Source organism: Anomaloglossus baeobatrachus, chromosome 12 (genome assembly GCF_048569485.1).
Source record: "Anomaloglossus baeobatrachus isolate aAnoBae1 chromosome 12, aAnoBae1.hap1, whole genome shotgun sequence".
Taxonomy (NCBI): Eukaryota; Metazoa; Chordata; class Amphibia; order Anura; family Aromobatidae; genus Anomaloglossus; species Anomaloglossus baeobatrachus.
Genome location: NC_134364.1, coordinates 56,601,770 through 56,615,648, shown reverse-complemented (window position 1 = coordinate 56,615,648; position 13,879 = coordinate 56,601,770). Strand labels below are relative to the sequence as shown.

At 47.0% G+C, this 13,879-nt stretch overlaps 1 protein-coding gene across 1 annotated transcript in view; it reads right to left on the bottom strand.

Annotated features, from left to right (window-relative positions):
- The window catches only part of BRF1 (BRF1 general transcription factor IIIB subunit), a 358,870-nt gene that overhangs the window by 135,417 nt on the left and 209,574 nt on the right, over window positions 1–13,879 (bottom strand). Inside the window, exons 8-11 of the mRNA XM_075330967.1 lie at window positions 3,181–3,307; window positions 2,770–2,809; window positions 1,573–1,665; window positions 843–1,088 (exon numbers count right to left, since the gene is read on the bottom strand). Of these exons, the coding sequence (XP_075187082.1) occupies window positions 843–1,088; window positions 1,573–1,665; window positions 2,770–2,809; window positions 3,181–3,307 (506 nt within the window). The remainder of the gene's footprint in view (window positions 1–842; window positions 1,089–1,572; window positions 1,666–2,769; window positions 2,810–3,180; window positions 3,308–13,879) is intronic.

The following is a 13,879-nucleotide window of genomic DNA, read 5'->3' as shown; positions in this document are numbered from 1 at the left end:
GTGCGCATGCGCCAGTGACGTTTTCGGATCAAATGGGATTCCCTTTTCTACATGACGTGTGCGGCTCACCCCCGCCGTTAATGAAACGCAGGCTTTATTAGTTGCTGCGATTGGGTTTTTTCCTAACACCCTTTGTTTGCCCCAGATGGTTTCTAATGATTTGGGTCACATGATGGCCCTTTGAATTTTGGATTGGTTACTCAATTGTATAAATAAACCTGTGTTACACTAATAAGCCACACCTCCTGACGAAGACCCATTTGGAAACATATGTTGAGGTTGCCAGTCCTGGTGCTCCACTCTCTGAGGTAATGGATCCTTTTTGATTAATCCTGCCCTTTCTCTGTATATACTGCTTGCATTTATTGGCACTGGCCTTTTTTTCCCTATCGGGACCCACCTGTTCACACTATGTACTGAGTGGGACTCTCGTTTTTTGATCTATATACAAGATACCAAATCTTTTTGGCTTAAAATAGTGCAATATTTTCAGCATTGGGCACTTTACTAAGGTCTTTTTTAGCTTTTTTTGCATGTTTGACCTTTTTTGCCTGTTTTTAGGGCGTATTTTGTTGCCATCTGGATCCATCCTCTATTAAGTTATTTGTGATCAATTTTGATATATATATCTGTTTTGCACTAGGTCTGGATTTTATGCAGTGTTATTTATAATTAATTACTTTTTTGCTTTTTGTCTTTTAAAGTGTATTTAATAAAACTATTTTTTAGCCTAATACTCTGGTGTTCTCATGTGTTGCCACTGTATATATATAGCAAGTGAATAGTAGTAGGAATAGTAGTAGTCATAGTAATAGTAGTAGTATACCGTGGGCTCTACTTACATTTCTCTTTTTCCTTGGTTTCAATGCATTCCTTGATGGAGTCTGTGATCCCCAAGCTGGCAGCGGTGGGGAGAGGCCCCAGCAGAGTCTCTATAGGTATAGGCTGGATGGTAGGCTCATAACCATGCAATTTGGTCTTCTCAGCCAGGTCGTTGTATAAATCCTTGTTTAAGTGATTTGCAGCCGCTTCTAGCTCCTCGTCTTCCCGTTCATCATCTCCTAATATACTGGAGTAGTCGTCGGCATCTATGGAGAAGTCAGCGTCACAAGTGAGGAGGACATTTTGTTGCATTACCCATTTTATTTTTATAGGAGGGGGGTTTCATTCATTTTCTTTGTAATGTAAAAGTGACAACAGGACATTGGGCCATCAGACAGCCCATTATAGGATATCTAGTTGGGAAATCCAGCATTACAGGGGTTTATATTGATGGCCTTATCCTTCGTGCAGCTGGACAATATCAGACACCCCGATCAGCTGTGATCACACTCGGCAATGGCCAGATATAAACCGTGAGTATTGTTGCTCCATCACAATGTGTGGCGGCTGATGGTGGGGGGCCGGGCTGTCAGCCCCCCATCGCTCTGACATTGATGAGCGACAGGAAGGAGAAGATCATCAATATTCATTTGTCTTGTTAAACCACTAAAATTTGCGGCGCATTATTTATTTATTTATTTTTTTTTTAATTTTCTGATTTTTTTTTTGTGCTCATTTTCTCCATCTCACCGTCTTTGCTGAAAGAGGCGTAAAATCCTTTCTTCTTCGGACGGTTGCTCTCCAGCTCATTCTCTATTTCGTCCTGATAAGATGTGATTTCTCCTGTTACAGAAACAAGATGAACACGTGAGCTACATTTACTGGATAATTATAGGCGATTGATAGGAGCAGCGTGTGCCCTGGTCACATGATAATGCGCCACTGACACAAAGCTGATCATTCCCATTGGTTTCCCTGTGCACCTATGTACAATCTAAATCTGGAGAGGGGTTTACAAACGGCTCAGAGCTCGTCCTATTCTCATCCGATTTGTGGATCGAGCTCGGCCATTAAAATTTATGGTGATCCGTATGATAAAGAGGACAGACTTTGTACTTCAGTGATCCATCAGAGTTTCATCTGACTCCGGGGGACGACACTCCGGGGGACGACACTCCGGGGGACGACACTCCGGGGGACGACACTCCGGGGGACGACACTCCGGGGGACGACACTCCGGGGGACGACACTCCGGGGGACGACACTCCGGGGGACGACACTCCGGGGGACGACACTCCGGGGGACGACACTCCGGGGGACGACACTCGCAGGGATGTGTGAATGTAGCGTAACTCCAATTGACATGAACACAGAGTTGCACACATGTGGAGCCAGCTCTCTGCAGCAACCTGGCCAGGGGATAGAAAGCATTAAAAAAAAAAAACGAAAAAAAAAAAAAACAGAAATCAAAACTAATTTTTTCCCAAGATTAGTAAATGGCTGCTATCTTCCAAACATAGCGCCATCAACTCTCCACAGGTCGTGTGTAGTACTGCAACTCCCTTTGCTGAGCTGCAATACCAGATAGGGGTAACTCTGTTTCAGAAGAGTCACTTTAGAAAAATAAATAAATAAAAAAAAAGCGAGTGTAAACACAAAATGACTGTTCAAACCAAGCACAGACACTTGGGTGCACCCTTGGTGTGGCCAAACACTTCAGTGCACACTATCCTACCTATTCTTCTCCATCATACTCTGGCTCCTGTAAAACCGTAACGGTCAATCAAGGAAAAGCAGGGAAGACACAAATGGAAAACAAGTAGGAGGGAAGGTGCACCAGACTGTTTGGTCACCCCAATGGTGCACTGACTGCTTGTGCTAGGTTTGAACAGTCATTTTGCGCTGACAATCTCACTTTAATGTTTCATCCCTTTTAATGAATATTACCTTCTACGTCGTCTAGTTTCTTTGCAAATTCTTGTTCGAGCTGAAAAGATAAATAATATTATTGTGATGCAGTATAATTGCTTAATTTTATAGATGTGAGAGCTTCAATTGTAACCTTTAATTGTTTGTGAACTAAGCCTTATGTTTTTTTTTTTATTTTATTTAATCTTTTAGATGTAGTATTATTCACAGCTTCCTATGTGGGAACATTGCCTTAAAAACTCCAGCCCCCTTCATCCCAACGGGCTCTGGATGTTTGCCTTTAAGTCTTTGCAGACTTTGATCTTATATATGGAATAAGAAAAAGCTAATTATTCCGCATAAAGCTCCGCTGATCTGGATATGACGGATAATTAGCTGTAGTCAGGTCTAGGAATGGTCAATGACGGAGATCCAGATAAAAGGCTTTACCTGCAGTAGCCGGAGCTTCCTCTGACCTGCAACGAAGGACGGAGGATCACATTCCTTTTCTAAATCTATCTTCATGAATTCATCTATTGTTAATTGACTCGTTGGGGTGTCTTCAAATTCTGTTAACCTGCAAAAAGACGGGAATCACATTCAATACGTGGGGAAAGAACATGATAATTATGCACATGTACAGATGTGCTCCAGATTATAGGCACCTCGGAATATGAAGTAGGCCATGTAGGGCTCTACAAGAGCACCAGCAGGACCAGGACCAAGAACGACCCACTACTTAAGGAAGGTATAAAAGAAGAGCAACTCAACTGTACCAAAAGTTACGGACAACCCACAATCTTTTTGGGAAGATGTTTTATGGATGGAAAAACCATATTAGAGCTCTTTGGCAGTGCACCGGCGTTATGCCTATAGCTGAAGAAAGGAAGGCTATAAACAAAAGGGTCCCGTGCACAATGTGACTCGTATCGGAGCCATAATGTTTTGGGTCTCTGCTTTGCTGCCTCTTGAATGTGTTACAGAAACAGTGAAATCAGAGAATTATCAAAGCATTTCTTAAATTTGCTCCCAAAAGCTCCATTTACACCGCACAATTATGAAGGAGAGTTAATAGGGAAGCTAGTCCACGAGGATTGTGTAGTCTAAACAGGATGACGGTCACACGTTTGTCCAATGAAATTATCTCTTTGGCAGCATGACGTCCTACGTGCACAGGACCTGTGCTGCCGAGAACAATGACAGCGGCTGAGCGCTGTACAATCTATTATAGGACAGCATGATGGCTCAGTGGTTACCACTATACGGTGGCTCAGGGGCTACCACTATAAGGTGGCTCAGGGGCTACCACTATACGGTGGCTCAGGGGCTACCACTATACGGTGGCTCAGGGGCTACCACTATACGGTGGCTCAGGGGCTACCACTATACGGTGGCTCAGGGGCTACCACTATACGGTGGCTCAGGGGCTACCACTATACGGTGGCTCAGGGGTTACCACTATACGGTGGCTCAGGGGTTACCACTATACAGTGGCTCAGGGGCTACCACTATACAGTGGCTCAGGGGTTACCACTATACGGTGGCTCAGGGGTTACCACTATACGGTGGCTCAGGGGTTACCACTATACAGTGGCTCAGGGGCTACCACTATACAGTGGCTCAGGGGTTACCACTATACGGTGGCTCAGGGGTTACCACTATACAGTGGCTCAGGGGTTACCACTATACGGTGGCTCAGGGGTTACCACTATACAGTGGCTCAGGGGCTACCACTATACAGTGGCTCAGGGGTTACCACTATACAGTGGCTCAGGGGTTACCACTATACAGTGGCTCAGGGGTTACCACTATACAGTGGCTCAGGGGCTACCACTATACAGTGGCTCAGGGGTTACCACTATACAGTGGCTCAGGGGTTACCACTATACAGTGGCTCAGGGGTTACCACTATACAGTGGCTCAGGGGTTACCACTATACGGTGGCTCAGGGGTTACCACTATACAGTGGCTCAGGGGTTACCACTATACAGTGGCTCAGGGGTTACCACTATACGGTGGCTCAGGGGTTACCACTATACAGTGGCTCAGGGGTTACCACTATACAGTGGTTCAGGGGTTATCACTATACGGTGGCTCAGGGGTTACCACTATACGGTGGCTCAGGGGTTACCACTATACGGTGGCTCAGGGGTTACCACTATACGGTGGCTCGGGGGTTACCACTATACAGTGGTTCAGGGGTTATCACTATACGGTGGCTCAGGGGTTACCACTATACGGTGGCTCAGGGGTTACCACTATACAGTGGCTCAGGGGTTACCACTATACAGTGGCTCGGGGGTTACCACTATACAGTGGCTCAGGGGTTACCACTATACAGTGGCTCGGGGGTTACCACTATACAGTGGCTCAGTGGTTACCACTATACAGTGGTTCAGTGGTTAGCATTGCAGCCTTGTAGCGCTGGGGTCCTGGGTTCATATCCCACTAAGGACAACATCTGCAAGGAGTTTGTATGTTCTCCCCGTGTTTGCCTGGGTTTACTCTGGGTTCTCCGGTTTCCTCCCACACACCAAAGCCATAGTGATAGGGGATTCACTTTATGAGCCTCAATGGGGACAGTGATGATCACGTCTATAAAGTGTTGTGGAATTAATAGTGCTATATAAAAGTGAATAAATAAAAATAAATAAATTCTGTGAACATCTGGGCTGCCTGTGTAAAGTATAATGTAACTGCTGATCAAGAAACATTCAGCTGCTCATCGGTCTGTTAGTGCCGCCGGTCGGCCAGTAAAACGGACCTTCAGATGTCTAACCATATGGATCCTACGGCAACACAATGTCCCCGATATACATCCAAAAGTACTGAAGAATGACTTAAAAAGCAAAGGACTGCTTTACACCGGCCAGCAACGAGTCCTGTCCTGAATAGATCTAAAAATCTTTGGAGAGCTGAAATCTGCTACTTTGAAACGAAACCTTCAAATATCCAGGATCCTGAGAGAATTGCATTGGAAGAAATGACCATAATAATTGGAGTAGGAATCCTGCACAAAGTGTCATACGATTACCTCAAACACTCCACAGCCCAACGCAATACTAACGTATTATAGAAGTATTATAAATGGCGGGAACCTGTTACAGTGTCTGCCTTCTAATGAATGCCGTCAGTCATTCACGCTCTATAAACCGATGATTTCAGGAGATCTGACTATCTTGTATATAGGTGTCCCGATTCGAGATGCCAGTGCTGAGAAATCAAGCTTTGAAGCCAAGTGAAATTTGTCCTAGAAGTGCGTTAGGGGCGTGTCATTGCAGTGGGAGGGTAAAGACACGCCCACAATGCACTTCTAGGCTGATTTGCATATGGAATCAAAGCTCAATTTCTCAGCACTGGCACACTGGATTACTACAAGACATCTTTTTTTTACTCTTGGACTACTGTACTATTTGTTTTAGTAGAAAAAATTATCATGACAGGTTAGTGTGTAACATAAGGGGGGGGGGGCATACATTCCCTATTTAACAGAACGGAGAAATCCCGCATCCTCGGAAAATTGCCAACAAATCATCCAGGCTCCAAGATGAAAAGTCACAAGCAGATCTATGTTTTTGTCGCTTTCCCGGCCCCGACAAACTCAATTTAAGGCACGTTATTGAAGAAATCTTCTCCCTTTCATATCGGTAAACACGGCGGATGAAAGCGACACGGGATCGTTCCAAAACCGACAATCAGGCTTCGTGGAATGGCACAGTAAATACAGTCATATCTTCATCGCCGTCTTCGGCTTTCCTCGCATAAAAGATTCAGTTCCAACGTTTACTTTTCTGTCAGAGGAAATCAGGCTGTCACTTTGGATGATGGGGGTGTGAATGATTGGTATAAACAGTGAAACCAGCAATAAACAGCACCCTATAGGCGCAGATCCCCGTACCATTTCATAATCAAACAGGTTGATTCCAATGAGTAAATGCCCTGGATTTCTGCTGCGATTTCTCCTCCAGTTCTTCTTAGAACGGCTGGCTGCCTTAATCACTGCGTATAGCATTTAGACACCACAGGACATCGAGCCGAGCAGGATGGCGGAGCACTCACACGGCCCCCCGAGATCAGGTGACACCACAAGTGCATTTAGGCAGCGGTCCACGTCTGCCGTCAATTCATAGGCAGCTCTGCGGGGAGCCGGCTGATGGAAAGCATCCAAGTTGTTACATTTCACTTTTAATCTTTCATTTTAGAAAGATTCAAAGGCTTTAAAATGTGGCCTTTTTGCCGCACAGCGGGGGAACACATGAAAAAAAGGAAAAGCGCAGCCCCCCTGCGGAGGACACCCCACCGAAGGAAGCCTCATCTGCTACGTCCAGGCCTTCTGTCACACACAGGAAACACTTTGATGATCAGGATGACTAAGGTTTCCCTACATTCACCAGGATTAATAATGATTAGGGATCCCCCTCCCTTAGACTCCAAAGAGCTGGTAAACACATGATTGATGAGGGCCTCATCGCACTTTACCCCAACGATCACCGGAGTAGGACCCCAGCTCAATAAGTGACAGACACAGCAATTTTCCAATAGACTTTTTGCATCCCTTACATTTCAACACCTCTGCTTGCTGTCAGTGTGTATTTCAAAACCAATGACATTGAATAAGACAGATTTTTGGTGCCACTGGCTCCGATTAGCATGTGCAGTCCGTTCTTGAAGATGGAAGCAAGAAAAATGGGCAAAAGGAAGGATGTGAGCAACTTCAGACCTCAAAATTCGACCCTTGTTAGACTACTCTTAAACCCCCCCCCCCACACGCACACACAAAAACAGGTCTTCCCAGGACACAATGGTTAATAGCTACCAGGAGGGGTGCAATGAAGGACAACCAGTGACCTGGTGGCAGGATATTGGGCATCCAGAGCTTAGTAATGGGCATAGGAGGGCACAGGATCGCCCGCATGGTCCAGTCCCACAGAAATGCACAATTTGCTGTCAATGTTAATGTAGTGATTGACAGGTCTCGGGACCCGAGGCTGTCAGAGTGTCCACCACCAAAAAAGACTAAAGCAGATATGTGACCATCAGAACAAGGAGAAATGGAAGAAGGTGGCCTGGTCTAATCATTGGAGGTCACAACTTACACTTTGCTGCCAATATCTATGTATTGTCAAGTCGATGCCTTAGATGTGAGCTGTGCAGACCTACACTATATTATTATTTATTATTATCAGGTAAGTGGTGGCTATTAGTGTATACGGCACAGTACACTGAGCATACACCAGGTCAAAAACCAGCCCAGTGAGGAATAGGGGGTTGGGGTACGGCGAACAGCATATAACAGGTCAGTTCATGATGTTTCTTCCTTCCTAAATCTTCCCCCATCACCTATGAGTGATTTTATTCAGAAGTGGAAGGAATCACAGCCACAAAGTAGAGACCTCATAACATTACAAAGCTGAGGAGCAGAGGGCAGAAAAGTCATTAACGCTCTGCTGACCCCATAACTGCGGAGTCCAGACCTCCTCTGGTAACATCCGCACAAACACTGCGCCCGCCGGGAGCTTCATGGCCAAACAGCTTCAGCGGTACATCACCAAGCACAATGCCGAGCGGTACATCACCAAGCACAATGCCGAGCCGTACATCACCAAGCACAATGCCGAGCCGTACATCACCAAGCACAATGCCGAGCCGTACATCACCAAGCACAATGCCGAGCCGTACATCACCAAGCACAATGCCGAGCCGTACATCACCAAGCACAATGCCGAGCCGTACATCACCAAGCACAATGCCGAGCCGTACATCACCAAGCACAATGCCGAGCCGTACATCACCAAGCACAATGCCGAGCCGTACATCACCAAGCACAATGCCGAGCCATACATCACCAAGCACAATACCGAGCCATACATCACCAAGCACAATGCCGAGCCGTACAGCACCAAGCACAATGCCGAGCCGTACATCACCAAGCACAATGCCGAGCCGTACATCACCAAGCACAATGCCGAGCCGTACATCACCAAGCACAATGCAGAGCCATACACCACCAAGCACAATGCCGAGCCATACATCACCAAGCACAATGCCGAGCCATATATCACCAAGCACAATGCCGAGCCATACATCACCAAGCACAATGCCGAGCCATACATCACCAAGCACAATGCCGAGCCATACATCACCAAGCACAATGCCGAGCCATACATCACCAAGCACAATGCCGAGCCGTACAACACCAAGCACAATGCCGAGCGGTACATCACCAAGCACAATGCCAAGCGGTACATCACCAAGCACAATACTGAGCCGTACATCACCAAGCACAATGCAGAGCCATACATCACCAAGCACAATGCCGAGCCGTACAGTACAAAGCACAATGCAGAGCCATACATCACCAAGCACAATGCCGAGCCATACATCACCAAGCACAATGCCGAGCCATACATCACCAAGCACAATGCCGAGCCATACATCACCAAGCACAATGCCGAGCCGTACATCACCAAGCACAATGCTGAGCCGTACATCACCAAGCACAATGCCGAGCCGTACATCACCAAGCACAATGCCGAGCCATACTTCACCATACATCACCAAGCACAATGCCGAGCCGTACATCACCAAGCACAACGCCAAGCCATACATCACCAAGCACAACGCCAAGCCATACATCACCAAGCACAATGCCGAGCCGTACATCACCAAGCACAATGCCGAGCCACACATTACTAAGCACAATGCTGAGCCGTACATCACCAAGCACAATGCCGAGCCGTACAGCACAAAGCACAATGCAGAGCCATACATCACCAAGCACAATGCCGAGCCATACATCACCAAGCACAATGCCGAGCCATACATCACCAAGCACAATGCCGAGCCGTACATCACCAAGCACAATGCTGAGCCGTACATCACCAAGCACAATGCCGAGCCGTACATCACCAAGCACAATGCCGAGCCATACTTCACCATACATCACCAAGCACAATGCCGAGCCGTACATCACCAAGCACAACGCCAAGCCATACATCACCAAGCACAACGCCAAGCCATACATCACCAAGCACAATGCCGAGCCGTACATCACCAAGCACAATGCCGAGCCACACATTACTAAGCACAATGCCAAGCCGTACATCCCCAAGCACAATGCCGAGCCGTACATCACCAAGCACAATGCCAAGCCGTACATCACTAAGCACAATGCCGAGCCGTACACTACTAAGCACAATGCCGAGCCGTACATCACCAAGCACTATGCCGAGCCGTACATCACCAAGCACAATGCCGAGCCGTACATCACCAAGCACAATGCCGAGCCGTACATCACCAAGCACTATGCCGAGCCGTACATCACCAAGCACAATGCTATGCAGCAGATGAAGTAGTGTAAAGCCACCACCACTGGACCCTTTTTGGTTCCATCATGACTGATACCAGTGCACAAAGGCATGGTTGGTTGAGTCTGGTGTGGTAGAACATGAATGGTCACAGAGTTCTGACCTCAACACCATACAACACCTCAGCATGAACAGAATTGTAGATTGGCCATGTCCTCTCATCCAATATCCATACTTTTCTGGAAGAAATTAGCAAAACTTCCCACAGACACCTGCAAAATCTTGTAGAAATCCTTCCTAGAACAGTAGCAGCCATAGCTACAAATAACATCTGTGGATTTAGAAAGGGACATAATAAACGCTCCTGTAGGTCCCCTAATATTTTTGCCCAAATAGTGTATATCCAGTTACAGTGGTTGTAAGCATCCTGAAAAGCAGCAAGCGCAGTATCAGAATGTATCCACACGAAGGTGTTTCAGTATGAAAGCAATTCTCCTGTAATTTAGAGCCAAAGTAAAGAGAAAATATCACATCTGATAAAAACTTCTATATTTTTATACAGGGTTGAGAGATCTTTCTAATTATCACATCTGACATTTCCATTGGACACTACTGACTTCACATTTAATTGCAATAAAAAAAAAAAAAAAATACTTTTGCCTTTAGCATTAAAACTTTTCACTCCATTGGGATTACATCCTACAGAAAACAATGAAGTCCTGGTACTAGCAAAGTAATCAAGTCTAGACAAAACGGTGATCTCCAAAATGCCACAGCGCGGGCATAAATCCCCCACCTAAAATGTCAGAATAACTTTGCTTTAGTGAGAGCTGAAGCATTTTGTGGTATTTTTGCTGCCTCTGTAAGGCTACTTTCACACATCAGTTTTTTCCCATCAGGTACAATCCGGAAAAAAACTGGTAAACCGGATCCAGTATCGCATCCGGTTTATCCCCATAGACTTGCATTGTAACCGGATTGTACCTGATGGCTTTGCGGTGCATCCGTTTTTTTCCGGATGCGGCAAAATTAATAAATGCGGCGGCCGGATAGAACGTTCCCTGCAATGTTTTTTGCTCCGGCAAAAAAAACTGCATCGCGCCGCATCCGGCCGCTGCGGCGCATTTTCAATGCATGCCTATGGATGCCGGATGCGGCGCGATGCGGAAAAAAACGCATCCGGCCGCCGCATGCGTTTTTTTCCACTGCGCATGCTCAGTAGCGTGCCGCAACCGGAAGAAAACGGACCGGCCGCATGTAAAAACTTATGCAAAGGATGCGGTGTTTTCACCGCATCCGTTGTATAGGTTTCCCAGCCGGATTGAGCCGCACGGCTCAAACCGGATGTGTGAAAGTAGCCTAAGCCACTCCGGCCGCTGCTGCACGGTGACAGATACGCGACATCCTAGGCAGTGCACATGGGGCAGAGTGAAAACCCCTGCATGCCCCGGCCTGTGCCGCACGGGTAGGCCAAAAGATGCACTAAGTATTAGGCTGTGTGCGCACGTTGCGTATTTGCATGCAGTTACGCTGCGATCTGCACCGCAGCGTAACTGCATGCGTCCTGCGTCCCCAGCATAATCTATGAAGATTATGCAGTAGACGTGCGCACGTGGCGTTTTAGAGCGCAGCGCTTCGGCTGCTGCCCGAAGCGCGCGTTCTAAGAAGTGACATGTCACTTATTCCGTGCGCTCTGCATGCAGCCCCCGCTCTGTCTATGGGAGGGGCTGCACTCAGAGCGCATGGAATCGGCTTTTTTTTTCATTACGGACTGTTTCTGCAGCGATTTGAAGCGCACGTGTGCTGTTCAAATCGCTGCAGAAATTTCTGCAGGGACAGAACGCAACGTGCTCACATAGCCTTAAAGTTGTAGTTTAGTCTTCTGGAAACAATTCAGAGTTGTAATTTTTTAAATGTTGGATTGTCTGCCTTTTCATGATCTCAATATAGAGAAACATTGATGCCATGAATAAAAAAAACAACCCTCATCAGAGCTCTTGTCTTAGGCTATGTGCGCACTAGAAAAGTGATTTTTCTCAAGAATATTTCTTGAGAAACTTCTGGGAGTTGAAGATTACCGCACCTGCGGTAAAAAACCGCACCAAAACCGCATGCGTTTTTTCCACGGATTTGCCGCAGGTTGGTCCCTGCGGTTTTTTTATGCTGTAACTACTGCAATAAATAATATAGATAATAGATAATCAATAGCCAGATAATGGATAGAGGGAAAGATGGATAGATGAATAGATAGATAATAGATAGATAGATAATAGATAGATAGATGAGAAAGACCTATATAATGTCCCACTCCCCTGCATATTCTAACCTGGCACCCTTTAGTGACTTTCATGTGGCACTAAAGGGTGCCTAGCCTTGTATTTAGCCATAAAATTAAAATAATTAAAAAAAAAAAAAAAAACACGTGAGGTCCCCCATCTCTTGTAGCCAGCTAGGGTAAAGCAGACGGCTGCAGCCTGCAGACCACCGCTGGCAGCTTCACCTTGGCTGGTAATCCAAAACAGAGGGCACCCCACGCTGTTATTTTACATTAAATAAATAATTTAAAACAAAAAACATGGAGTGCCCCCCAAATTGGATCATCAGTCAAGGTAAAGCGGACAGCTGAGGTCTGATATTCTCAGACTAGGGAGGTCCACTGTTATTGGACACTCCCCAGTCTAAAAATAGCAGGCCGCAGCCGCCCCAGAAGTGGCGCATCCATTAGACGTGCCAATCCTGGCGCTTCGCCCCAACTCATCCAGTTACCCTGGTGCGTTGGCAAACGAGGTAATATATGGGGTTGATGCCAGATGTGTAATGTCACCTGGCATCAGGCCCTAGGGTTAGTGATGTCACGCGTCTATCAGATACCCGACATCACCAACCCAGTCAGTAAGAAATAAAAAATAGACAACAAAAAAAGTTTTATTTGAAAAAACACTCCCCACATAGCCTCTTTCACCAATTTATTGAAAAGAACAATTCCACGTCCGGCGTAATCCAATAAGAGGGGGGCGTCCCACGGCGATCCATACCATAGTCACTGTCCCAGTCAATGAAGAACAGAATGTTCCCCATTGGCAGGGAGAGTAATGCAGTGACCTGAGCTAACATCAATAGCCCAGGTCACTGCAGGGGATGACGAGCGCTGCTGTCAGGATAGATGAGATCATTACCTGCTGTGATGATCTCCTGCAGTCCTGCCATCAGCGCTGTCACTGCCTTCTATGCCCGCTGCGTTGTCAGCAGTATCGCGAGAGCCCGTGACGTCACCGCTAGTGACAGTCTCGGGCCGCTCGCGAGACAGGCATAGACAGCAGTGACCGCGGTGACGTCAGGAGATCGTCACAGCAGGTAATGATCTCATCTAACCTCCTGACAGCAGCGCTCGGCTTCCCCGCGGCAGCACGCATTGCTGAGTGTCAGTGTCTGCCTGCGCTGCAGGGTGACAAGCTGCTGACACTGCGGGCAGACACTGACACTGCAGGGCTGGCAGCGGCGGGGGCCGGAGCGGTACACAGACTGCACGGGCACCCGCCAGACGTCACACGGAAGCGCTTCTGTGCGACGTCCAGGGAGTGTGACGTCTGTGTATACTCTGCTCCGCCTCCTCTTCCTGGCATAATGACATCCCTCCCTGCAAAACCGCAGGGAGCGATGAGCATTACCGCAGGTAAATCGCGGCTATACCGGGGGTATACCGCACATCATTTGCTACCTGCGGTATACCCCCGGAATTTCGCGATTACTTTACAGTGAAATTCCGGGGGTATTACTATTCCGCAGGTACCTGCGGAAAATAATGGACATGCTCATTTTCTCAAGAAATTTTCTTGAGAAAA